The sequence below is a fragment of the Colletes latitarsis genome, chromosome 9, assembly GCF_051014445.1.
Source record: "Colletes latitarsis isolate SP2378_abdomen chromosome 9, iyColLati1, whole genome shotgun sequence".
NCBI classification, from domain to species: domain Eukaryota; kingdom Metazoa; phylum Arthropoda; class Insecta; order Hymenoptera; family Colletidae; genus Colletes; species Colletes latitarsis.
This window is the reverse complement of record NC_135142.1, coordinates 26,796,614-26,820,621: the sequence shown is the minus strand read 5'-3', so window position 1 is coordinate 26,820,621 and position 24,008 is coordinate 26,796,614. Positions and strand designations below refer to the sequence as shown.

Below are 24,008 nucleotides of genomic sequence, written 5' to 3'. Positions count from 1 at the left end.
CGTGATTCTAGGAAAGTTGCGCTTCTAATATTTCTTGAAATTGTGAATACGTATAATGTTTGTAAAAAATTCGTCTCGAGATTTCAGTGTAGCGTTAAAGATAAGCTCAATTTTCTAATACCCAAACAATTTATGAATCAAGATAATAATTTCCCTTGCGCTCATAAATACATATGAAACTACAATTTCTCTGATGAAATTTCTGTATTGAAAATCGGACTGAAGAAGAAGCTTTACGAAGTACTTGACCAATCAGCTTGATAGTCAACGTTCCTGTCATTTAATGACAAGTAACGAAATCGTGGAAACAGGTACGTAGTACGAACTTCCATACATACATGCGATAAGTGCACTTTATCCGTGTACTTTCTTTCGGACTCGACCTTCTCGTCAGTCCACAGAAGTTAGTCCTCTTAATGGTGGCTGTCCAATAATACAGTTTTGTTCGTTAACTTTTTTAGCAGAAATATCAATTAAAAAATGGCTGTGGCTGTCAGAACATTTTCAAAATTCACAGGTAAGACTAGGATGTCATCATGTATCTTTCAACATTAAAAAATTATCTTTCGATTCTTGAAAATTTTTAATAAATGTTTGAAAAACACTTAAGATTTTTCACGCCCCTTTCCCGTTATTTTTCGTCAAATGTGCTCTTGTGTTAGAACCTAAAAATACACCTGACATCCCGCGTTTGCGTTAAAACTTCATTATGTAAGGACGTGTATAATTAATCGTAATTCAATTTCTATTAAAAAATGTGCTTTCGGATAATTTCATTTCCAATATAGCTTCGTTCTACTTTAATTATCAAGGGAACATTATGTAATTTTTATATCAAATTTCTGTCCTTTTTGTCTTTGCAATAAAAACTTATCTCATAATGCTTTTTTGATTTTATATATGTTTTCCTGCTCGTATATATTTTTATATTAATGCTTTCTATGTTAGTATTATTTCCTGTGACTATTAGAGACAGTGTTTGTACGTATTTAGTTCAATAACATGATTAATTCTCTGTTCTGTCATAGCAAATGTCATACCAATCAATTAGGCATCATTGGATGATGTTTAGTCAATGAACCTTGACCCAAAAGTGAAGAAATTTGATATTGTTACTATTAATAAATCTGGCTGAAGACAATACTGATTTGAAATATATCAATGCTATGAAATATATACTTCTTTCTCTTTTTTTTTTTTTGACATTCGTTGAAACTTGATACCAGTAATATATTCAAATAAAAATTGCTGTTATCATGTATTTCACTTTGGAATCTTCTTTTGAAATGTATCTTAATTACTATTGTGTGTACATTAGCATAAATAAATTATTCCTTTTATGTTTCAGTTAGAAATTGTGGAAATTTATTACGCTCCCAAGTAAGGTTCAATTACACAGAGACTAGAAAAAACTTAAAGATCGATTCCAATACCAAAGTCATATGTCAAGGTTTTACTGGTAAACAAGGAACATTTCATAGTCAACAAGCTATTGACTATGGTACTAAATTAGTAGGTGGTGTTAACCCTAAAAAAGCAGGTAGTGAACACCTTGGAAAACCTGTCTTTAAAAGTGTTAAAGAGGTTGGTGAACAATGTTTGTTTACAAATTTTATTTTCTGTTTTTCATATAAATTTTTGTATATCATACATATGAAAAATCTAACTTGCAATAGTGCTAACTGTATAAATAGATCTTTTCTTTTTTATAGGCAAAAGATGCCACTGGTGCTAGCGCAACTGTAATTTATGTACCTCCACCAGCTGCAGCAGCAGCTATCATGGAGGCAATAGATGCTGAAATGCCATTAATTGTATGTATTACAGAAGGTATTCCCCAACATGATATGGTCAAAGTCAAAAGGCGACTTTTGGAGCAAAGCAAATCTCGTCTTATTGGACCAAATTGTCCTGGAATAATAGCTCCAGAACAGGTACAGATATTATAAATTTGTCAATGGTTTTTAATTTTCATATCTTTCACTGCACAGAACAAGTAACACAAAACTATGAATGCTATCCATAAAATATATGTATACATATATATTATTTGATGCATGTATTATGTAAATTGCAATGTGCTAACTGCTTATATGTATTACTATTTCAGTGTAAAATAGGTATTATGCCAGGACATATACATCAGAAGGGAAAAGTTGGTATTGTATCAAGGTCTGGAACTTTAACATATGAAGCTGTGAATCAAACAACCCTTGTAAGCAAATAATATTTTTCTGCTAATTTCTCTATAAAGTAAACATTACATTTATATAATTTTCTAGTGATATACGTTACGAATAATACGAGAAAATTTTACTTTAAGGCTGGTCTTGGGCAAACTCTTTGTGTTGGAATTGGAGGCGATCCATTTAATGGAACGGACTTTATCGATTGCTTAGACGTGTTTCTCAGGGACCCAGATTGTGATGGTATTATAATGATTGGTGAAATTGGTGGTAGCGCAGAAGAATCAGCAGCGGAATATCTCATTGAAAAAAATACTGTTGGTTGCTGTTCTGATTTACTGGTATCCAAGTCCCATCCTATCCCAATAAATCATTTTTCTTTCCCAGTAATCCTAATATCCTGCTCTATCAGGAACAATTCATGTCCTTGTAACTATAAATTATTGCAATATTAACGTATTAGTATGTTTAGGTAATGTATGGTGTAATTTTAGGGTGGTAAAGCTAAACCAGTAGTGTCATTTATTGCTGGTCTTACTGCTCCGCCAGGACGAAGAATGGGGCATGCTGGTGCAATTATTTCAGGTGGAAAAGGAGGCGCGCAAGATAAAATCAATGCACTTGAAAAGGTATTATTTGGGTTTATATGCGGTTGTGTGTAGAGATTATGTTAAATTTAAATTCGTGCCACAGTTTGTATTATTTTTGTCACATGCAAAATATTTGTTTGCAGGCTGGTGTAATAGTAACAAAGAGCCCAGCACAAATGGGAAATGAACTCTTAAAAGAAATGACGCGTCTTGGTTTGATCTGTAATTAAAAAACACATGCTACTATAAATATATGTAGTTTGCCCCATGTGCACGTATCTTCATAAAATAAATTGAAAGTATAAATAATTCTGCGATCATCTAACAAACGAAACAGTATAATGCTTTAGAATATACAAATTCTTCAAATTGATAATAATTCAATGACTATGTTCATTGTCATGCAAGATTGCCTGACTACTACTGTATTCCTAAAGACAAAACTTACGAAGCGAGAAAAACGAACATTTTCTTAAAGAAGAAAATTTATTTCAACTCTGTACAGTGTTCATGAAATATGTTTACAGAATAGCTTTTTTTCACAGTAGAAGTCATTCAAAGATAATTTAGAAAGTATTTAAGAAAACGTTAACTGCCGTTATCCTGTCTGTTTTCCTTAACTTGAAATTATAAATTTTCTATGTCAATATGATATAATTTTAAGAAACAGTTATTTAAGCAACTCTAATTACTATTGTAAATTTTACCAAATCTATATCTGTTGTAATAAATAATGGAAACTATTATAATATATACTCGTAATGAAAAATAAAACAGCTTATGGCCATAATGAAATATTTTCTTTTCATGTTCAAAAGCCCATTATTTGGTTTATTTGATCAGCAATATGTGTATTTCTGTAATTAACAAAAGGTTTCAATAAACTAAAATCCATTGTTTGGATAGTATGTAACAAGGTTTCACAGGTACAGTAATATAAATGTTTATCTATGTAAAGTTGTTCAGCTAATTCCAGTTGATGATTATCCATTAGATTCTGGTTTACAACCACAATCAAATTCTTTTTATTTTCCAAAGAATCAAGAATACTACCTGCCCCTGCATGACTTATAACAAGATCTGAAGTTTTTACATGTTCAAGTATATTTGGGCTCATAGTAAAATATTCTATGGTAATAAAACCACAACATGGTATGCAATTTGGTACATATGAAGTTTTACCAATTTGAAGGATTAGCTCATTATATCCTTTTAATGATAATGCCTAAAATAATAATGCAAAAGTATATAGTGTCTACTATATTAAATTAAAGCTCAGAAAATCAAATTAAAACTAATAATTAAAAATAAAAAGGAATTAGCAGTTACATTTGTTTTACCTCTAAAATTTCTGAATTAAGTACTGTTTCAATTAATTCGTCAAATTTGGTTGTGCCAACAGTAACAAATACTCTCTTTCTAGGCAATGCCATTTTAAATATGTTAAAATGTAATAAGATTTAATATTAATTGTAACATATGTCGCGATACAAGTTAATGGCAACTTTCTTTTTTTTTGTACTTGAGAAATCTGCTAGAGATATTATTGAAACACTAAATTGTTTTGTCACATCTTTATCGAATCAAGTTATTCGTTCGATTTTAACATGGTACATCGTGTGTCATATGGTTATTATAAAAGTGTGTGGAGCAGGAGGTAGCTATCACAATGTACAGATAACAAAATAGTGTCTACTAGGCATTTCATCATACAAGATTTGGTATCATAAAACTGAGGTACCAACCTTGTAAGAAATCAGCTATTTTAATTGTATTCGATAAATGGATTGTTTTTCTGTAAAAAAGAATTTGTTATATTTTTAACCATATTCCCGATAAAATGAATAGTTTTTAGAAATACATAGAGAAAAAATAAGTCTTTATCTTTAGATCTAGAGTTTCGAGTTTCGAGTTTCGAGTTTCGAGATTTCGCAAAATTTCGGATTTAGATTTTGCGTAGTTAAAAATTGTTTCAACCCACCATTTTTTTAAAGATACACATTCATAACTTATTATAAAGCATAAATGACAGTTGATTAAAAATGGAAAAAGATTGCGTTTGGTGTACGGTACTGGAATGGATTTTTTTTTCAAACTGTGGAAATATAAGTGTGTGTGATGTCAACTACAATCCCACAATGTGTGCGTGCGTGTATTGACAGGTGAGCAATGTGAATAAAGATGGCTTGAAGAAAGTGTGGAAAACACATTGGCCAAAGTGACGTATAGAGGTGGTATATTTTTTTAAATAACATCGAAACGAACTCTTCGATCATGGCGTATCTGAATCAACCCGATTATGTACGTTACGTTTGTAACTGTGGATCTTTGAAACCAATTTATAAGATTTATTTCTGTAGGCATTGTTCGAAAATTCGGTGTGGTTACTGTGTCTGTCAAGAGGTACGTATTTTCTGTTCAGTAATCAGTTTAATATTTTTTGTAGTTTCCTTTTTATTACGTGTATAATCTTTGTATTACTATAATAGGTTGATTCTCATTATTGTCCTAATTGTATGGAGAATTATCCATTGTCAGAGGCCCGTCTTAAGAAAAACAAGTGAGTTTAAGTTGTCAAGAAGTACATTGCTTAGCATAGATGTCAAATTTAATATTGATTGACATGTCTGACTACTCTGATCAGAGTCAGTTAGCATTTATTACTTTAAACATTATATAAGATATAAATAAAATGTATTAATTATCTTAGTCATATAAATTAATAACACTAAAAAATTTATAAATAATGTACAGTATGAACACAAAAGTGATTCTGACCAGAGTCTGTAGACATGGAGCAAACATGTTAAATTGTATATTAATAAGTAGCATAGATATGATTGTATTTCATATTGATCAAAGTAATATGTTAACAGGTGTTCAAACTGTTTTGAATGCCCTTGCTGTTTTCATACTTTATCTACAAGAGCTGGCCACGTGCCTGTAAGACACTCATCTGCAGAAAGAGAAGATGTTAAAGATGTTAAAACAACAGCAAAGAAAGTTTATTATTTATTTTGTTCATTATGCAGATGGACCTCTAGAGATGCTGGTATTCCAGATCAGTCTGTAGGTATGTTTTACCAAAATACCATATTAAACTAGTAATGATATCAAATTATTCTTAACACTCGGATGGCAGTATGGGATACGTTCGGACTCCAATGCAAGCACACATAAAATAATATGTAATTGATTATTTTTACTGATTTCTATTGTCCATTAGAGTTTCGTCGGATTCTCCACTATGATTTTCGTCACTTTGATAATCTTCTGGTTCTGGGTTAGCATCACTATGTAATGAACATTTTTCATCAGATGAAATTTCACTATCATTATTACCTTCACTATCTATCAGCTCGTGAAAAACTTCTTTATTTTTTGACAAAACGGTTATAACACGTTCAAATAACGATTTAAATTTGAACAGGGCCCAGAATACGACTTCACATTTAGAGATCTCACAGAACACTGTCGATAAATAAGTCCTCTGAGCCGTGTTCGTTTCGTTATCGCTCTAACGTAAACACAAATCACGGCGTGTCAAGTACCGAAGAAGCGAGTGCTTACGTCTAGAGTGGGGTCCGAACGGACCCGGACGCCGCTGTCTGAGTGTTAAAACACATAAAATTATGTATTAAACTGATAACATCTTATTTAGCTACTGGAGGTTGGCCTGAACAAGAAAATCCACATATGAGTCGTATTAATGCTTTAATTGATTATCATAAAATATTAGCTTCGATAGAAAAGCAACAATCCGAGAGAAAGTATCGTCCGATACGTCCTTTCATGTCAATGGTAAAGCGTTTAACTAACGTTGATTTAAAAAATATTTTTTTTTAATTGTGTATGTAATTTGTTGTTTTTAATATTTAGGCCATGTTTACTATAACATCTGCTATGGTTCGCAAACGTATCGGTCAAGCTACGGAAACTCCGACGCGGATACAGTCAAACGATCATCCTCCGCCATCCATTGCTAGCGAAGAGGTAGAGGAATTACCAGCCGAAATTTTTACAGATCCAGTAGACATAACTAAGAGTAAGCAGTTATTTGAAATAAAATTATCAAAATATCAATAGAAAATTATCTTACATGAAATTTTTAAAATGATTTTCAAATGTAGTTACCACATTAGAACAAAGACTGCAACATCTGGATACGCAAGCAGAAAAAGTGAATGAATTACGTCCACAGAAAAGACAGTACTTAATCAGGAGATCACAGCGCTGTCGTGTTTGTGAACATAGTCTTAGTAAACCAGATCTTTGCGTACAGTCTATAAAGTTTAAGATTCAGCTAGCTGCATTGTAAGTTTCTGATATAATTTGCGCATTTTGTTTTTTTATTCTTTATATAAATATGTCACTATTACAACGTATTTATGTTTCAGTTATCATGTACCAGAGGTAAGAGTTGTTATTTGCGAACCGCTTTATCCAGGCCAAACAAGCGAATTATATTTAAAATTTTGTAATCCAACTCAACATCAAACTCAAGTAGTATTGTTACCATTGGATACGCCAATGACTTCAGAAACTGTTACAAGCGAGAAAGAAGATCTTAAACAGGAGAACATACCGCAGGTAAATGCTCTGTACTTTGTTATAAAATATACTATTAAGAAAAATTATTTTCAACGATATTGAACTATAGGCTCCCGAGTCACCAAATTTATTGCCATGGATTGTACGACAAGTGCCTATAGCAGAAGAAACTAAGCCTATAAAAATTAGTGCAAACGCAAGTGTACTTTTGTCAAAACGTTCTCTTATACTTCCACCTAGAGACGATACTGTTGAGTACGATGATACGGACGATACTCATAACTTTCACGATGATTCTAAGTATACATTTTGTCATTTCAGTCTTTTAGTGTTGTATTTACGATTATATCTCATTACATGTTTTAAAATGTAATTACTTTCAAAGGTTCGTGATCTGGCGAAAAGGAAACAAGGCAATTATAAAACTACTTGTAACACCATATGAAAATTTAAAGAAGACTGAAAATGAATCTGTCATAATTGGATTTGTTATGCAGTACGGATATGTGAACACAATCACAACATTAGAACATAAAGCACCGAAAAATCTGGATCTCAAAGTTCAACTGTATTTAACTGTGGGAACTCTTGATGGCAGTGCTTAATGTCTGTTACAGATACTGACATTTACAAATTAATAAAATTACAATATAAACAATGTAACAGTACATCAAATTTCTAAATATCGCGTGAAACTACTTTCACACTTTGCAATTAAAATCGTCTAATTAATTTATATTAATTTTAGATTTAATATTGATTAATCTATTTAATTTGTTTTATTGTTAATCTAAAATGAAATAAATATTTAATAACAAGAGATTGCATGCATTATAAAAGAAATTATACTTCAAATTGTATGTATGTAAATTGATTAATTTTGTTTTTGTTATAGAACTTACTTGAAAAATATTTGTTGCTAATGCTATTATTTGTACGTACATATTTCGAGTTTAAATTTTGATCAAAGGCTATTAATATAGAGTAGAAGTACATAATAATATAATACAAAAATGTTTTTTTAATATTTATTTTTGAAAGTTAATAAATCTCGCATAAAACCAGAATTCACAGTCTTCGTCCACGACGACCCCCCTTCCTACGCGTAGAATCAGATGGAATTGGTGTGACATCTTCAATACGACCAATCTTCATGCTAGAACGGGCAAGCGCACGTAAAGCAGATTGTGCTCCTGGACCAGGCGTTTTCGTCTTGTTTCCTCCTGTAGCTCTTAATTTAATGTGAAGTGCTGTGATTCCTAAGGATTTACACTTTTCTGCTACATCCTATTAATGTCAAAAATATTACACAAATGTTAAATTTGATATTGATTATTGGAATTAAATATATGCTATGAATGACATGTATCTTTCAAACTAGGAGAATATGATTCGTACAGCCACATTTCCAAATCGAGAAAGAAAATTGATATTTCACATACATGAACGCTCCTATAATTACTAGCAATCATTTAGGTGCTGCCTGAATGTGAACCCATAAATTGTATTTTGGATACTGTAAATAGAAAACATACTTGAGCAGCAAGCATAGCAGCATATGGTGAGGCTTCATCACGATCTGCTTTGACTTTCATTCCACCAGTAACTCGGGCAATGGTTTCTCTGTAAGCAATAGTGAATTTGTATACATCAAGTTTCAATCACTAATGTCTATCATTGTTTTCATACATACCTTCCAGAAAGATCGGTTACATGAACGAAAGTATCGTTAAAACTCGCAAAAATGTGAGCAACACCGAAAACGACTTCACCTTCACGAAGTTGAGGTCCAAGAGAAACCTGTACTTCTTCCTTTTGTACTTTTCCTCTTTTTGGTGGCATTTCTGTACAAAATATTAATTTTTCATTTTATTGAACATACACTTTTATAACAACCTATATATTTTGTTTTCATTTGACTGTTTCACTTAACATCAACCAACGTAAACAGTTTGAATTTATTTTAAGGTTATGTTCTGACAATGTTCAAAATGCACAAATGTTTCATGACATAAAATTCATCCAATCGCATCGTGACATTAAAACGAATATGATTAAGATATTTTAATCTAGATTTATTTAAACGTGTTTGCTTTATTTATTCGACCGGTTATTTTTCATATAATATCAAGTTTTTCTATATAATACGTGTAAATTTGACTTACTGAAAATCTCTCCGACACAACACGCTCAGAGCAGGAAGTCTAAAGAAATGTATCTTCCGGTGCGCAATGGTCGATTCAAATTTCGATAATATCGAAACTCGAAATACAAATAGTAATCATATAATTGACGAGAAGTTCATGGTTCTTTAATATTTATCTATTAAATAATTTACGATGTAAGTAGAATTTATTTTACAAAATGTTTGTTTTAAATTATTATTTTTACATGTGATGTGGATTATAAATGAGTGGGTAACTGTATGGTAAAGATTTTAAAGTCATAGATCAAGTTTAGATGTAAAGTAGGAAAGTAAATATATCGACTTTAATAAATATACAAAATACATGTATTTCAGTAAAAATATTATAATTTTTTACAAATCTGGTTGCTTAATTTATATTTTAATCAGAATCATCTGATTGAAGAAAATAGCTGGCATTAGATAATTTAGTTTGGCTCATTGATGTAGTCATGAAATTTTTTAACGTATTTTGATTCTAACAAGAAACAATGTAATGAAATAGTTAATAGTTACAACAAAATATATACAGTGATTTCGTAATTTAAAGTATTTTTTTAATGTACCTGTTTGGTTTGTTTTGTAGGTTTGGAATTTCGTTTTGTAGTTGTTACATCTAAAGTATTTTTTAAATTCGTATTAGTTTTACCAGGACCATGTTCTCGTAAACCTTTGCTTCTAATTGCCGTTCCTCTACCTCGCTTTGCTTTTGCAGGTTTTTTTTGTATTTGTTCACCTTCATCACTACTAATGACAATTTCAGTATTTGCAGTTTTTCGAGTTGTCTTTGTCGGATTAGTGAATATTTTTTGTATCTACAAAATAATATGTAAGACATAAAATTATGTAATGGATAAGATTCAGCTCTATGTATTCCCATTGCAACAATTTGTACCTCCAGTTGTTCCTCTTGTTCTTTTTCCCTTCTTTTGTCACGAAAATTTTTAATTTCTTTGATTATACTTTCAGTGTCATCGACATTACAGGTTTCCAAATGTACCATAGTTTTTTTTATTTGATGCCTGGAAACAAAATATAACAATCCGAAATAATGTGCACATAATACTTTTGAATAAATAAATTATTGTGTTACAAATACTTTACCTTATTATACCTTTAAAAGCATCTGTGTCACCTACACCAACAAACCGATTTAATGCTTCATTTAAGCCATTAACTGATAGTACTGTTAAGACATCTTTATTTATATCTGAACTAAAGTGCTTCTTTATTCCTCCTTGTACGGTTTTGTTCCAATCTTGATTGTCCTCCTAATCACGAAAATAAAATGTTTTGCATTAAAAAAAAAGTAATATAATTAGGTTTCTGCTTACATTATTATAGGCGAGGGCTTGTACCACATCATCTAAGTCATCATTAACATCTACTATATTTCCTTTTGAATTTTTACTACGACTGCTTTCTTTACGAAATATTATCATATCCATGGGATTAGCAACTTCATCACAGTATTTCTGTGCCAATCTGCAAAATATCACAAAATAATACTGACAACAGATTATGTTGTTATATAATCAAATTTTAGTTAATATTAAATCTTACGTAATCTCATCAAATACTTGATCATCACTACTATAAAATATTCTTAAGCGAATCAAAGGATGAATAGGTTGCTTAGGATGATTTGTTAGTTGCTCAGCAGCTTTAGGTACAAGCACATTTTCAATGTAATCATCAACAAAAGTATACACAGACTCTGACAGTGATTGGTTGTAATTTGCTGATATATTCTGATCGCAAAGCATTAAATTATCAAAGACAAATGGTCTGACAGTTTGCAACTTTATTTTTTTCATTTTAAATTTCATATCTTTTATGCTCAGGAGACCAATATGTTTAGGTTTTGCTTCAGCTTCACACAAAGATGTTGCTATGGAACTTCCTAAAATAGGAATTTATAAGTGTAAGATATAAAAACTTGATACAACATAGCATAAATAACATAACTAACAAATAATATACCTGGTTGGGAAACAAAATATTCTGTATCTGCAATAAATTCTGGTGTAATACGGCATTCATGTTCATGTCCCCATATAATGAGATTAAGAAAATTAGGAAACTTATTTTGTGAAATATATGCATATTCACTACCATGTTGTACACGGTTTTGGTGTAGAACAAGTATATTAAAACAATCTGGTATATTTTCTGGTTGTAACATATCCACCTTTAAAAGGAAGTTGTTTCCATTAATTCAAAGTTTAATACATTGCATTAATGAATTTCCTAATAGGTTTACCTTAAAATCTCTCAATAATCGAGATAGCCTTTGATCATTTATGTAACTTAAACCATAAAGTGCAATACAGGTTTTTCCCTTTTTCATTACTAATGGGGGAATAGTTATTTTAGTGAGGTCTGTCCATTTTCCAAAATAATTTATTAGACCAGATACTGACAATAAGTCCATTGATCCAACAGCTCCAAAACCTGTAGGTTTATTAGTAGAAAAATTTATTGAGAGTAATGTTAATGAAACATCAAGTTTGAAATATAAATATAAACATTATATTTCTTACTTGGATCATCATGGTTGCCATGAATAGAAAATATTGGCATACTGATATTTAAATTTGGATCTTCATAATTCACAGTTTTATAAGTGCAATGTTGGAATACAACTTCAGGATCACTTAAGAATTCTATCTTGATTTCTCTAATAAAGATCATACAATTAAGATATATATGGAATAAACTATATTGTTTATCACATGTTTCAATTATGCTGACCTAGGACCTAAGCAGTATTTTCTCATTAATTCCATACATTTTATTATTGCAGTTTGTGATGGTTTGGTATCATGAAATAAATCTCCACCAAGGAGTATAAAATCTACTTCATGCTTTTTGCCATGTTGAAGTATTTCTTCAAATGTTACAAAACTATCTTCTGAATCCATTCCTTATACCAATTAATAAATTTTAATATAAGTAAAGTGACATTTAAGTTATACATTGAGCATAATAGAAGAAAATTTTCAAATAAACTTTTAAGAACCAACCCCTCTTTTTGTTATAATCATAACCAAGGTGAATATCAGTTGCAATTAAGATTTTAAATGTATCGTCTGCATTTTTATTTGCATTAAGATCTTGTACAGATGCCATTTTATACGTGAAATATTTTTTCAAATTAATGGAAGTCTGTAAGTTATATTGCTCAACTTTGAGTGTTTACGATAGAACTCATACGCAGTGTGGCCCAGTATGCCCAAATCTGGCATAATTGAGTGTATCGACGTCGACATTAGTAACGACGAACTTCCTTAGTGTTTAACGTAGTGGTGGGGAAAACCGACATATCTTACTCCACGAGCTACATGTTACGATAGGTCAGCACCTCATGCAACTTCGGGAATACGATAAAGAACGTGAATGGGAGCCTTTCCTTCTTGCTCTTGAACAGTCAAAGTCCGTCTTCACGGCATAGAATTTTGAATCCCGACGGCCCAGGCATTTTTATATAAAATCTATTCTTTTTCGTTTAATAAAAAATTTCATATTTTAAGTCCGTTTCAGCTTGTTTAATTATTAAAATAATTTTATACGGCACTACATGAACCAGTGTTTATATTTTCCGACAACTTTTAACTACTTAAACACGAGTACCTACGTATGTACTCACAATTGCACCAAAGGTCAGATTAATTGAAACTAATTAATGACGTGATCATAATAACAGCAATGTACATGCATCATATGAAGTGTTATCGTATTAAATTATTTTGCAAATCATGCGAAAGAAAAGATTCTAAATAAAGACATATTATGACATTAAATGTGGCAGAACCATATTTGTGACGATAACCCTGTCGAACTTTCTGATATACATACATACATACATAATGTGAACAAGTGTTTGACTCTTAATCATTATGATTATATTATATGTTTATTGGTAATAATATATTAAATATTCTGTGAATTATAAAATAATATAACATATACATATTATATCCCAGCCAAGAATCAGAAGAATGGTACATCCCTGAATAGAACATCGTGTCGACATAATGAACGAATTAAATGTTAGTCATATGACAAGCTGTATTTATATCCAAATTTTCGTTTGATGGATCGGATTGTAATATATTTTTAATTCTTGGACAATTGATTAATAAACGTAAACTTCAACTCAGTAAACGTTATATTCTAAATTGTAAACTAAAATTAGTTGTTTAATTCGAGCGAAACAAAGGAAGATTAGGTTATTGTGTGATCGGATTTTTTTCGCGCCTCTTTTGCAAATGCAATAAAATGAAATTTCCTTGCACCACTAAAAAAAAAAAAAAAAAAGAGTAAATGCTGATAACAACCATATTGTTGTTCTAAAACACTTTCCACATATGTATACTAAAAATTATTAGCCAAAGCAATACAAAGGGAGATAATTTTTTCGACAGAACAATTAGGCGGGAGACTCTTAATCCAATTGCGTCATACAAAAGAAAATAAAAAATGTGTTCTTATCGCTAAATTTATTTTTATCGAATCTAAGTATAAATATTTTAAGTATTTTAACGATTTATGTGTACATATAAACGCTCTGGCGATAATGACCAGGAAAATTGCGAAATTTCCTAATAATGGAAATGGATTAATTCAATGTTTTCGCAAATTCTATCATAAACCAACTTATCTAGCCTTTTATTATAGGAATATTGTCTCGCCGAGCTTGATTGTAATTAGAAGTTATAACTTTACATTTTAGGATCACGAGAAATAAAAGTAAGAAATTACATGAAATTTCAGTAAATTTCAGAAATTTTTATTTGTCCGTACGTGTTTTTCTCGTTTTGATTGATTGCTGTTTTACAAAATATTTATATCCTTCTATATTATTTATGATTTAAGACTGATATGCAATTTGTCAAGATTAGTCAAGTAAGATTAATAACATGCAAATATCATATAAGGCAACGTTGAATTCGTTCGTATTAAGAACTATGTATATGTACATATATAGTCATTCAATTTGCACTATTTACTATGTATTTTTATCCTTCGTATGTTTAAACTGCTCAGAAAAATAGTATGTATTAATTTTTTATCATATATATATATAACCTGTACATTATTCATTAGTTATAATTTGTACAATTGTTCAACATGGTTATTTTAATGATCGGTATAAAGATAAAGAACAATATGAGCGCATTTGAGAGCCTTCTGCATGAGAACTTAAAGTTTCCAATCCCAAGGTATGCATAAAACGCCGTCACTCATAACTGAATAATAATGTGTCACCCAGAGCATGACACCTTCTAGCAAGGGAGCTAAAACACGTTTGTGCAATAGTAAACGTTCACAACATTGTATCATAAGATCTGGAGTAATACTATCATCCTTATTAAGAGCAGTTAAACCCAATTCTTGGACAGCTTTGTCATGAAGTTCATGTTCTATGTGTTTTACACTGCAATAAAATAAGATGTAGGAATAAAAAAAATAACATTTTTAAGTTAAATCTCAAATAATCTTACTTGTTATAGTGATGTAATCTTTTCGTGGCTTCTTCTAAGTTTTCAGTAATAAAATTTACCAAAAGAAAACTCGGGCACGATGATGGAACTATAAATTGTCCGGTAGGAGAGAGCATTAACGGACCGGCTTCGCTAAAAATAAAGCTCGTTTTATTATATATATCTTTTCTTGAATTTACGTTATAATATACTTACAGATGTACTAATTAAATTTATCTGATACTTACTTACATAGGAACCAAAAGTAAATACATTACATATGAAATATTAAATACTTCAGATAATACTAACGCTTCGATTACAATTTCATAAGTAGATAAATTGGCTGGCCACACTTTTGGATAGCTCCGCCGTCCTCGGTAGTCCGAGAGGGTTGTGGTAAGTTGCCGCAGTTGATGCTCATACTGGCTGACCATTACCTTTGGCATGAATTTCCTGCACATATAGAGTACCCTGAGCCTTACCGTCACTCAGTTAATGTGTTGTATTACGCACCGTCGACCAACTTTTATGTTAAGAAGTACTTGTGAAACTGCCTTCTCGAAAGCTGGTAATCTCAACAGTACAACATCATGCTTTTGAACGTTTTTGATTAGCTATAAAAAAAGATCCCTTTAATAAAATGAAATGTATTCAATAAATATTCTATAAAATCAACAATTTATTCTTACATCGAGCCAATTGTTTCTGACTTCGCCTGAATTCAACATAATATTTCCCTCTAGATTAATGCCTGTATCATTGGCAAACACTAATGTTCTATTTTTTAATACTTCCAAGGGTTCAGGATGTTGTTCAACTAATGCTTTAAAGGCTAGTAAACAGCCTCTATAATGAGCTATATTCCATCCACAATCCCATATAATATTTGTTAAACCTAATTCTGAGCATAATATTTTTTCTAGTTTTTGTACTTCCTCTCGCATTGGCCTACATGCTTCCAACTTTACATGTACTTCGTTAATATGTTTCTCTAAATATGCCCTAATTAATAATATGCAGTTTAAAGTTTTAAAACATGTTTTTATCTACTTAAATAAGAAAATATGCTTGATATTAATCTTACTTAAGAGTATCTGGTTCTAAATTAATTTTTCTTTTCATTAAAATAGATGCATAAATAGGATCATCTTCAAATTCTGAAAAATCTATATTCTCTCCTGTGGTTCCTTTTCTTTGCCAGAATTTTGATTTATACTTTTCAGATTCCAATGGTTTTTGTTCTTCAATTTTATCTACGAATGTAGTCGGCAAATCACATGTTTTCAAAATAGAGAGTATCGTTTGTCTCAGATCTTTCTCTTTTAACTGTATCTTTACAAGAGTGAATTTACCAGCCTTGACTTCTTTTTCATCTTTAGAGCGTAAATAAAATGGCAAAGTGGTAGGCCTTACAGGTCTTTGTTGCTGTAAATTTTCTATGATTGAGCTTAATTGTTTCAAGGAATTTTCATTTACTGTCTGGAAAAATTCAAAGAAATATTCGAAATAAAATTCGTCCACCTTCTAGTAGCAATTAAATTCGATAAATATAAACTTTGATATAGTGTACAATAATTCGTGTATCCTCTATTCTATAAATAATCCTAAATATAATGAACCAATAAACTGCGTTGCCGACACGCAGTCGATCCGAATCATTTACGATTTAGAAATTTATTTCTTACAAGTTGTCTATAGCCGTTTGGCGAATAAATAAATACTCACTCTTTGAGTAGGATATTGTCCAAAAAGATCGGGATGAACTGTAAAATAAAAAGGTCGGAGTGCCGTTGACACTTCGCCCGTACTCAAAGCCCTCACTGCATCTCTCTTGTAGAAGCTGTCAAAAATAACAATTACAGGAACAATTGTTTAATTATTATGTTTTAATATAATAAATTTTCTTACCATCTCCCCAGTGCACAAAACATTTTTGTAGTTTACCGAAATGTCATTACACGTTCGTATCGCACAATTGTTTATGAGTTAAAGTGCGATAAACATCGTATTTATCGCTCATCGAGCTTACCAAACACCCTACTACGTGACGTACAACTAATGAGTCTGTACTGTCTGTAAGCTTGTTAGCCGCAGAATACGATTTTTTAGGCACATAATCTTCCTAAATGTTTAATGTCTAACATCTTCATAGTGACTGTCCTTGCACTATGTCAATATGCAAACTCGATATAACATTAGACTTGAACCTCTTTCTTTTTGTCTAATCGATGGTGGGAACCATGTTCATACATAGTCATGTACATATGTACATATTTATAGATATATACACGTGTGTGCATTATGTGCTATCAAATATAAATGACGAGTTACATTTGATTAATGAAATCGTAATACCGTAAAATACATACACGCAGAATCATGTAAAATCACTTTTTTTTCGTTAATATAAGCTGTATTGAAAGTTAGAATTTTTGTTTTCTTTATGCACAATGTCATCGAATGACGTGTTGCATTGTATTGTCAGTGCATCATGTTTACCTAAACGTATGGAGAAAGGAATTTATTCAGATTAATGTAATATTATTACGCTACAGTATTAGTTATGAGTGGACTGTACATAGTTACAGGTGGTCAAAGTAATGACACATGCAATGCCGTGTCTTTGGAGACTGAAACAATAGGAGATTAAGAATATTGTCAATCGTTTCATAGTCTTCGCCCGCTAAACATGATTTCTATAAAGGCAGCTACACGTGTGATATGTGACGACGCTTAAAAAACGCATCAGTGATTATTTATTGTGTTTCGGGCGCAAATAAATTATTAACTAACAACGTTTGAAACCTCGTTTTCCCATTTTGTAAGTATAATATACATTTTATAAACAATTAAAAAATCGTATGTATATATGTAAAACATTTTGACAGCTTTAAAAAAAGTTTTAATACATTTATTACTTTAAACATTATGCATGTTGTAATTTTCAGAATCACTATTTAAAACATAAACCTTTTATATTTTTAGCTTCATCATGTCCTATTCTATTAATAGACAACCCTTATTAAAGGGTGCATCAGATAGTGAATTTGAAGATGATTTGGAAACTGAAGGTGATGATCCAAATATTTCTGTCCCAGATGAGGAACCATTTTTTAAGCAATTTGAACCTTGTGATAAGTAATAATTTATTATTGATAGTACTAAGAATTTTCTATGATGATGATTATTCTTCTTAATTTACTTTGCATTTTGTTTTGTTGTTAAGGTACAATCTTGTATATATAGTTGTTTACTTACTTGGAATAAATACATTAATACCATGGAGTTTCTTTGTTACTGCTAATGATGTAAGTACAAAATTTATCTTGCTATAACATTGTTAATAACATTTATTTGTATCTATTTCATTCATATTTTAGTATTGGATGTACAAGTTCAGAGAAGTAGATGAAAATTCTACAAAATTGATCAATTATACTCGTGTAGAAAATATGGAAAAGACAACTGATCTGCAAGCTAGCTTTATATCATATTTAAACATAGCAAGTTCAATAGCAAATACATCTTTTTTAATTGTTAATACACTTATTAGTAAAAGGTAAGTAAAAGTGAATAATTCGAAATATTTAAAAGAAAAATATAAAAAGATGGTTATTTTGTCATACTAAATTACATGGAAAAATGTTAAAACTAACAGAGTTCCTCTAAGAATAAGAATGGTGGGTTCTCAGTGCACAATATTGTTGTTGTTTATTATAACAACAGATTTTGTTAAAATAAATACAGATAAATGTAAGTAACACAAAATCAAAAGCATTTAATGTTAAATTTTATAGTTCTTCTTTAAATGAAAGTATTGATTTAATTTTTTAGGGCAAAATACGTTTGTTGCAATTACCTTAACCACAGTGGTATTTGTAAATGGTACATATTCAATATTTGAAATACCATTAAATATTATAGTAACTATACTATAACAGGATTTATTTTTAAAGCCGCGAGTGCAATTTTCGGAGGGAGTCTGATGGGTATTGTTGGTCGTCTTTCACCGAAGTATATAACTGCTATGTCAAGTGGCCAAGCTCTTGGAGGCATTTTTACTGCTATCACGGAGATTTGTTCTCTTTGGATCGGCGCTAGTCCTATCCTCTCGGGTTTAGTGTACTTTATCATTGGAGATGTTATTTTGTTTCTATCTCTGATTGCTTATATAATTTTAGAAAACTCAGTAAGTGAATCAATTTATTTGAACGAATATTTAATAGTAATGGTACTTCTGGCACAGATGTTTTATAATGCGTCATAAGTAGCTTATGATAATGATACAGGCATTAAACTAGTAATCTGTCTTGCATGAAATCTGAAATTAAGACTCCTTTAAGTTATAAATAATGTTTTATTATATCTTATTTAGACGTTTTTTAAGTATCACATGTTGGAAAAATTACCTGAGAACATAGAAACAAATTTTTCAATAACTGGAGAAGTAACTTTTTCACATAGTACTTCAGTGTCCTACACGCGTATCATTAAGAAGATTTGGCACTATGGTCTTAATATTTTTCTAGTATTTTTTATAACTCTTTCTGTATACCCAGCAGTTACTGTGTTGATAGAGAGTCAGTATAAAGGGAAGGGCGGTTCTACATGGAATGGTAAGTTTACATTATGTACAATTTATCAACTATTAATATTTATACATATATTACAGATATCTACTTTGTGCCAGTGGTGACATACCTTATTTTTAGTATTGGTGATTACACTGGAAGAATATTATCTGGCATTCTACAATGGGTATGTATAAACAATATTTTTTAACTTGAAAGTATTCTTATATTTATGTATTGTTTTTTTTTTACTACAAAAGCAATACAAAACAATTTCATATTCTTGTAGCCAAAAAATAAACCATGGCAAATGGTGTTGTTGAGTTTAATGAGAGTTATCTTCATACCAGCTCTTATATTTTGTAACGCACAACCCAGACATCATCTTCCTGTTTACATTTATAACGATATTTATTATATTTTAATAACTATTGTATTTGCCATTAGCAATGGCTATTTATACAATTTAACATTTATTTTAACTCCCACGTAAGTGTTGAATTTTAAGTATGTATATTAGTAGCACATTATACTATTAAATAGTATTACCCGTATTTTTAACAAAAATTTTTAAACAGAGTCGTAGATTCTCATGAAAAAGAAATTGCATCTGCCATAATGGGAGCTTTCCTTGGAGTGGGATTAACAGCAGGTGCTGCGTTTAGCGTGCTCATGGTTAAACTAATATAACTATTATCAAAAGAAATTGATATTCGAACGATACCAACATTAATCTCACTGCCTATTTCATATTGGAATCAAATAGGACCACAGACCATCGAGTTCAACTATGGTAAATCGAGAAATAATACAGTTCTTTTATATTTAATGACACTTAATGAATGTAATGTTTGATATATTAATTAAATTATTTTTTAAGTATTTGATTTACTATTTTCGTAAATAAACTTGACCATTTCGTGAACATATAAAAACTTTTAGTATAAAATAAAAAAGAAAATTATACATAGTAGATTGTGAATACATGGTAGCATGTAAGGAATGAACTGATTCTAGAGAGAGATATAATACTAGTTATTATAAATGTTAAGAATATATTTATTTTTAAGGATTCAGAGTACAATAAATTATAATAAATATTTCAACCTTTACCAAAAATAACTAAAGAAATTTCGTAAATTATATGTATATTATATGTAATTATTATAATGTACTTAACGTGTATAATAAAAGAAAAAATAAATATATTTAAATATAACATATTCATTCTAAATGAAAGCAATTTATTCCTACTCTTGTAAGTTTGATAGTTTTACCTACATTAGATAGCATGTTTTAGTAAAAAACGGATGACTGTGGTCCTATCAAATAGGGATTATAATTATACATCTTACTTCAGCGTGCCATAAAAAATTGTTCATCTCTATTTGTATACATGTAAAATATTTTCAAACTTTTACAGATTTTTATGACTAGAAATACATGATTTATACAACATAAAAGTAAAATGTATAAATACATATAATATGAAAGTAATTTAAATATGTTTTTACATTTTTCATAATGATTGATTAATTGTATAGATATTAGGAAATAGCAGCAAATACAAGTCAAATAATTTCTTTTTTTAAATGTTTGCTTTTACTCATAACATAAAAAAAAAAAATGTTCACTTACTGGAGCATGCATATCTCTCATGAAGGATACTGTTTGTTTTTACTAGTTAATGGAACAAAAACAACACTGGTAAGAGATTTTTTCTTGATTTTTCCATCCAATGTTTTATCAACCTGAACTAATGTTTGATCTGAATTCTCTGGACCCACTGGTAATACTAAACGTCCTCCAGGAGCTAGTTGATCTATCAACTATATGAACAGTATTGCAATTATTAAAATAAATTCTCATAATATGTAAGGCTAAAATAATTAGAAAGTTCTCTTACAGCCTGTGGCATTTCTTTAGCTGCCGCGCCTACATGAATAGCATCATATGGTGCTTTCTCAGGATATCCTAATCTCCCATCTCCAACTAGAATATCACATATTCTTTTATAAAAATTTTGAATACATAGAGAAAAGAATATGCACTACTGCAATACAGAGTGATTTGTGCAATCGTAAGAAGTTGTATCTTTGCTATGGTTGGAGTTAGAAAAACATGTGACACTTGTAGATAGGATATTGTTTAGTTACTTTAGTATATAGATTAAGTTCCTTAAATATTCACATGTATTTCTGAAACACCTTGCATACAAAGTTTTAGAACGAATTAAGCTGAGAACTTATTGAATTTAAATACAATATAAAGGACAATTACCAACTAATTTAATAAGACCACTTTGCAGCAATTCTGGGTTACCCCGCCGAATATTTTCCTCTGCGAATGCTTTTAGTTCAGGAATATGTTCGATACCTACAGTCAAACCATTTGGTCCTAACATCTTAGCCATACATGCTGTTAGATATCCAGAACCACACCCAACATCCAATACTCTTGCGCCATTATGTAGTTTCTCTTCGAGTAATTCCAAGGCATATGCATGCTAAAGTATTACAATTTACAATACTTTACCAATGATTTGCAATATTTATGAAAAATGTAAGTATATTTGTATGTTAAATATTAAGAAATATACCATATGAGGAGCACTTATGGTAGCACCATAACCAATTCCTTGTGGAGAATCTATGTATGCATAACTGGAATCAGAGTAATTTCCTCTATCTACAGAAGACATTGCTTCATAGACTCTATCAGATTTAATTACTCTTGACCCTAAGATAAAAATATAAATGCCAACAAATTTGTTTCTTTTGAATTTCAAAAAAATGAATTTACATTGCTTACTTTTAAGATGTTGCACAAGATCACTATTGCTTTTTGCATTGAATCTTCCAGACCAGGCCATTTCACACGCAAATACCGAAAATAATGAACTTACTACTACAAAAATGAAACACGTCAAGTATTGGGACCGAATTTTGAGGCTGTATTTTATGACTTAAAACACTCGACAATTTGTTGCAGATGTTCGAGATACTTGACAAAATTGTCAATTTAATGAAATAATACGGTAAACTTTCTTTAAATGGTCATTGAGAAAAATAAATTTGTTTTGTACGGAGTTTTATGAATGGTTGAGTAACATTAATTAACAGGTGAATTAAAGATGTATATTTAGACAACAACAGCTGTCTAAATATAAAACTTGATAGAAACAAAATGTCCTGACGTTTACTTGGAGGCAACGTAACAATTACGTTGCATAAGGTACATCACTTTATTTTAGCTGCAAACAATATAAAAGAGATTGCAATAGATGAACATATTTATAACAGACTTGAATTTAGTAGCTTATTAATTTAACTACACTCTTTCTGTGCGCAATCGTTATATTATTATTATAACAGTTTAATTATCTACGTCAATATTATTTCTGTCACGAACGATACATACGATAGACTCAACATTTTATAGACTGTCCATAATGCGCGTTATAATCACACCACAAACTACATGCAGAATAGATCATTCAATGTAACAGTGCATAGTTTCTTAACTGACCGCAATCCATGAGAAGAGGTCGCTAAAATCACCTCCCAATTTTTACGTCGGTATAACAGTCAGTTTGGACTACGAAAGCAGTATTAATTCTTGCCGTTAATAGCGCTGATATATTCCCTTCTGAATCGATAACGTTGGATGTGATATGGAAATGATAAGGGGGACTAAAAACTTTTCTCGACCCTGCTAACGATCATAAATCCTTTTTTTGTAGGAATCCACGAGCTCTACTACACAAATAAATTATAATGAAATACACTCACTATTGTAGGAGTTACGGTCGTTTGAAATTTGAAACATTTTTATGGTGTTTTTCTCACTTTACAGGATTAAGAAACAACTTTTCGGAATTTCTTAGAATTTCTACATATTTTACACCAAAATACGCGTTGTTTGCATTTTGAAACTTTAAAATCCTCCAGTCTATTCAGGAGTTATGATGGTTTAAACACATGCATCTGGGGAACATTTCTGGCCACACATATTTTCGGTAATGAATTTTTTTCTCGAAAATGGTTACGATTTCGAGTGTATGTGGATTCACCAAAAATGATTGTAATCGATCCTAGCAACTAAAAATAATTTTTTCAGAATGATTCGAAATTTTTTTTCCCCCCCGAAAAATTTGTCCACATTCCTGAATTTTTTTCTCGAAAATGCGTAGGATTTTGGGGGTACGTCTATTCACCAAAAATGATCGTAATTGATCCCTCCAACCAAAAATAATTTTCTCAGCATGATTTGAAATTTTTTAATTTCATGCCTCGATGCTTTAAGGTATACAGTATATTCATACATGTTAAATTGTTTTTCACGTGGATGTACGTGAATTAGTAAACGCGCATGATTCTAAACCTTTTAAAATTAATACGTTGGGATCGCTAAAACTATCCCAAACCCGATCTAAC

General features: G+C 30.5%; 8 protein-coding genes across 13 annotated transcripts; 3 read left to right on the top strand and 5 right to left on the bottom strand.

The window, feature by feature from the left end:
- The first annotated feature begins 222 nt into the window (after positions 1 to 222).
- Scsalpha1 (Succinyl-coenzyme A synthetase alpha subunit 1) lies at positions 223 to 3,571 on the top strand. 2 transcript variants are annotated; one of them, XM_076772259.1, is made up of 8 exons: positions 223 to 311; positions 462 to 517; positions 1,349 to 1,584; positions 1,713 to 1,934; positions 2,111 to 2,215; positions 2,324 to 2,503; positions 2,681 to 2,815; positions 2,920 to 3,571. In XM_076772259.1, exons 2-8 carry the CDS (start codon positions 481 to 483, stop codon positions 3,004 to 3,006), a joined length of 1,002 nt encoding a protein of 333 aa, XP_076628374.1. In that variant the 5' UTR covers positions 223 to 311; positions 462 to 480; the 3' UTR covers positions 3,007 to 3,571. The 2 variants fall into 2 exon arrangements, with proteins under 2 accessions (XP_076628374.1, XP_076628372.1); XM_076772257.1 differs by lacking the exon at positions 223 to 311 and having other exon boundaries at positions 328 to 517.
- On the bottom strand, positions 3,464 to 4,884 carry Alg13 (Alg13 UDP-N-acetylglucosaminyltransferase subunit). Its single transcript, XM_076772260.1, has 4 exons — positions 4,758 to 4,884; positions 4,522 to 4,571; positions 4,117 to 4,437; positions 3,464 to 4,001 (listed from the first exon to the last, which is right to left on the bottom strand). The coding sequence occupies exons 3-4, from the start codon at positions 4,207 to 4,209 to the stop codon at positions 3,588 to 3,590; spliced, it is 507 nt and encodes a 168-aa protein (XP_076628375.1). The 5' UTR covers positions 4,210 to 4,437; positions 4,522 to 4,571; positions 4,758 to 4,884; the 3' UTR covers positions 3,464 to 3,587.
- On the top strand, positions 4,849 to 8,149 carry Dctn4-p62 (dynactin subunit 4). 3 transcript variants are annotated; one of them, XM_076772255.1, is made up of 10 exons: positions 4,849 to 4,938; positions 5,137 to 5,179; positions 5,266 to 5,336; positions 5,653 to 5,849; positions 6,438 to 6,577; positions 6,656 to 6,821; positions 6,907 to 7,090; positions 7,174 to 7,366; positions 7,437 to 7,627; positions 7,713 to 8,149. In XM_076772255.1, exons 1-10 carry the CDS (start codon positions 4,895 to 4,897, stop codon positions 7,930 to 7,932), a joined length of 1,449 nt encoding a protein of 482 aa, XP_076628370.1. In that variant the 5' UTR covers positions 4,849 to 4,894; the 3' UTR covers positions 7,933 to 8,149. The 3 variants fall into 3 exon arrangements, with proteins under 3 accessions (XP_076628370.1, XP_076628371.1, XP_076628369.1); XM_076772256.1 differs by having other exon boundaries at positions 4,878 to 5,077; XM_076772254.1 differs by having other exon boundaries at positions 4,878 to 5,179.
- A 192-nt stretch (positions 8,150 to 8,341) lies between these two features.
- Rps14 (ribosomal protein S14) lies at positions 8,342 to 9,594 on the bottom strand. The gene is made up of 4 exons (XM_076772261.1): positions 9,493 to 9,594; positions 9,021 to 9,171; positions 8,863 to 8,950; positions 8,342 to 8,614 (listed from the first exon to the last, which is right to left on the bottom strand). Exons 2-4 carry the CDS (start codon positions 9,167 to 9,169, stop codon positions 8,396 to 8,398), a joined length of 456 nt encoding a protein of 151 aa, XP_076628376.1. The 5' UTR covers positions 9,170 to 9,171; positions 9,493 to 9,594; the 3' UTR covers positions 8,342 to 8,395.
- A 209-nt stretch (positions 9,595 to 9,803) lies between these two features.
- On the bottom strand, positions 9,804 to 13,109 carry Mre11 (double strand break repair nuclease mre11). The gene is made up of 11 exons (XM_076772253.1): positions 12,539 to 13,109; positions 12,267 to 12,438; positions 12,056 to 12,192; positions 11,776 to 11,966; positions 11,496 to 11,703; positions 11,076 to 11,415; positions 10,847 to 10,997; positions 10,617 to 10,783; positions 10,408 to 10,534; positions 10,079 to 10,327; positions 9,804 to 9,990 (listed from the first exon to the last, which is right to left on the bottom strand). The coding sequence occupies exons 1-11, from the start codon at positions 12,642 to 12,644 to the stop codon at positions 9,895 to 9,897; spliced, it is 1,944 nt and encodes a 647-aa protein (XP_076628368.1). The 5' UTR covers positions 12,645 to 13,109; the 3' UTR covers positions 9,804 to 9,894.
- A 1,173-nt stretch (positions 13,110 to 14,282) lies between these two features.
- On the bottom strand, positions 14,283 to 17,155 carry LOC143345307 (T-cell activation inhibitor, mitochondrial). Of its 2 annotated transcripts, none has more exons than XM_076772294.1 (8): positions 16,910 to 17,155; positions 16,727 to 16,841; positions 16,086 to 16,480; positions 15,691 to 16,003; positions 15,515 to 15,615; positions 15,311 to 15,472; positions 15,020 to 15,151; positions 14,283 to 14,952 (listed from the first exon to the last, which is right to left on the bottom strand). In XM_076772294.1, exons 1-8 carry the CDS (start codon positions 16,930 to 16,932, stop codon positions 14,718 to 14,720), a joined length of 1,476 nt encoding a protein of 491 aa, XP_076628409.1. In that variant the 5' UTR covers positions 16,933 to 17,155; the 3' UTR covers positions 14,283 to 14,717. The 2 variants fall into 2 exon arrangements, with proteins under 2 accessions (XP_076628409.1, XP_076628410.1); XM_076772295.1 differs by having other exon boundaries at positions 15,311 to 15,454; positions 16,910 to 17,154.
- A 95-nt stretch (positions 17,156 to 17,250) lies between these two features.
- Ent1 (Equilibrative nucleoside transporter 1) lies at positions 17,251 to 20,996 on the top strand. Its single transcript, XM_076772299.1, has 11 exons — positions 17,251 to 17,822; positions 17,987 to 18,139; positions 18,228 to 18,309; positions 18,382 to 18,560; positions 18,660 to 18,754; positions 18,836 to 18,886; positions 18,958 to 19,190; positions 19,377 to 19,617; positions 19,674 to 19,759; positions 19,862 to 20,061; positions 20,151 to 20,996. The coding sequence occupies exons 2-11, from the start codon at positions 17,994 to 17,996 to the stop codon at positions 20,260 to 20,262; spliced, it is 1,425 nt and encodes a 474-aa protein (XP_076628414.1). The 5' UTR covers positions 17,251 to 17,822; positions 17,987 to 17,993; the 3' UTR covers positions 20,263 to 20,996.
- On the bottom strand, positions 19,186 to 23,056 carry LOC143345313 (protein-L-isoaspartate(D-aspartate) O-methyltransferase). 2 transcript variants are annotated; one of them, XR_013080258.1, is made up of 8 exons: positions 22,384 to 23,056; positions 22,172 to 22,311; positions 21,853 to 22,078; positions 21,479 to 21,564; positions 21,211 to 21,401; positions 19,703 to 19,961; positions 19,411 to 19,605; positions 19,186 to 19,322 (listed from the first exon to the last, which is right to left on the bottom strand). XR_013080258.1 is itself a non-coding variant. In XM_076772302.1 (5 exons), exons 1-5 carry the CDS (start codon positions 22,442 to 22,444, stop codon positions 21,228 to 21,230), a joined length of 687 nt encoding a protein of 228 aa, XP_076628417.1. In that variant the 5' UTR covers positions 22,445 to 23,055; the 3' UTR covers positions 21,135 to 21,227. The 2 variants fall into 2 exon arrangements, 1 of the variants encoding a protein (XP_076628417.1); XM_076772302.1 differs by lacking the exons at positions 19,186 to 19,322; positions 19,411 to 19,605; positions 19,703 to 19,961 and having other exon boundaries at positions 21,135 to 21,401; positions 22,384 to 23,055.
- Positions 23,057 to 24,008: the final 952 nt, after the last annotated feature.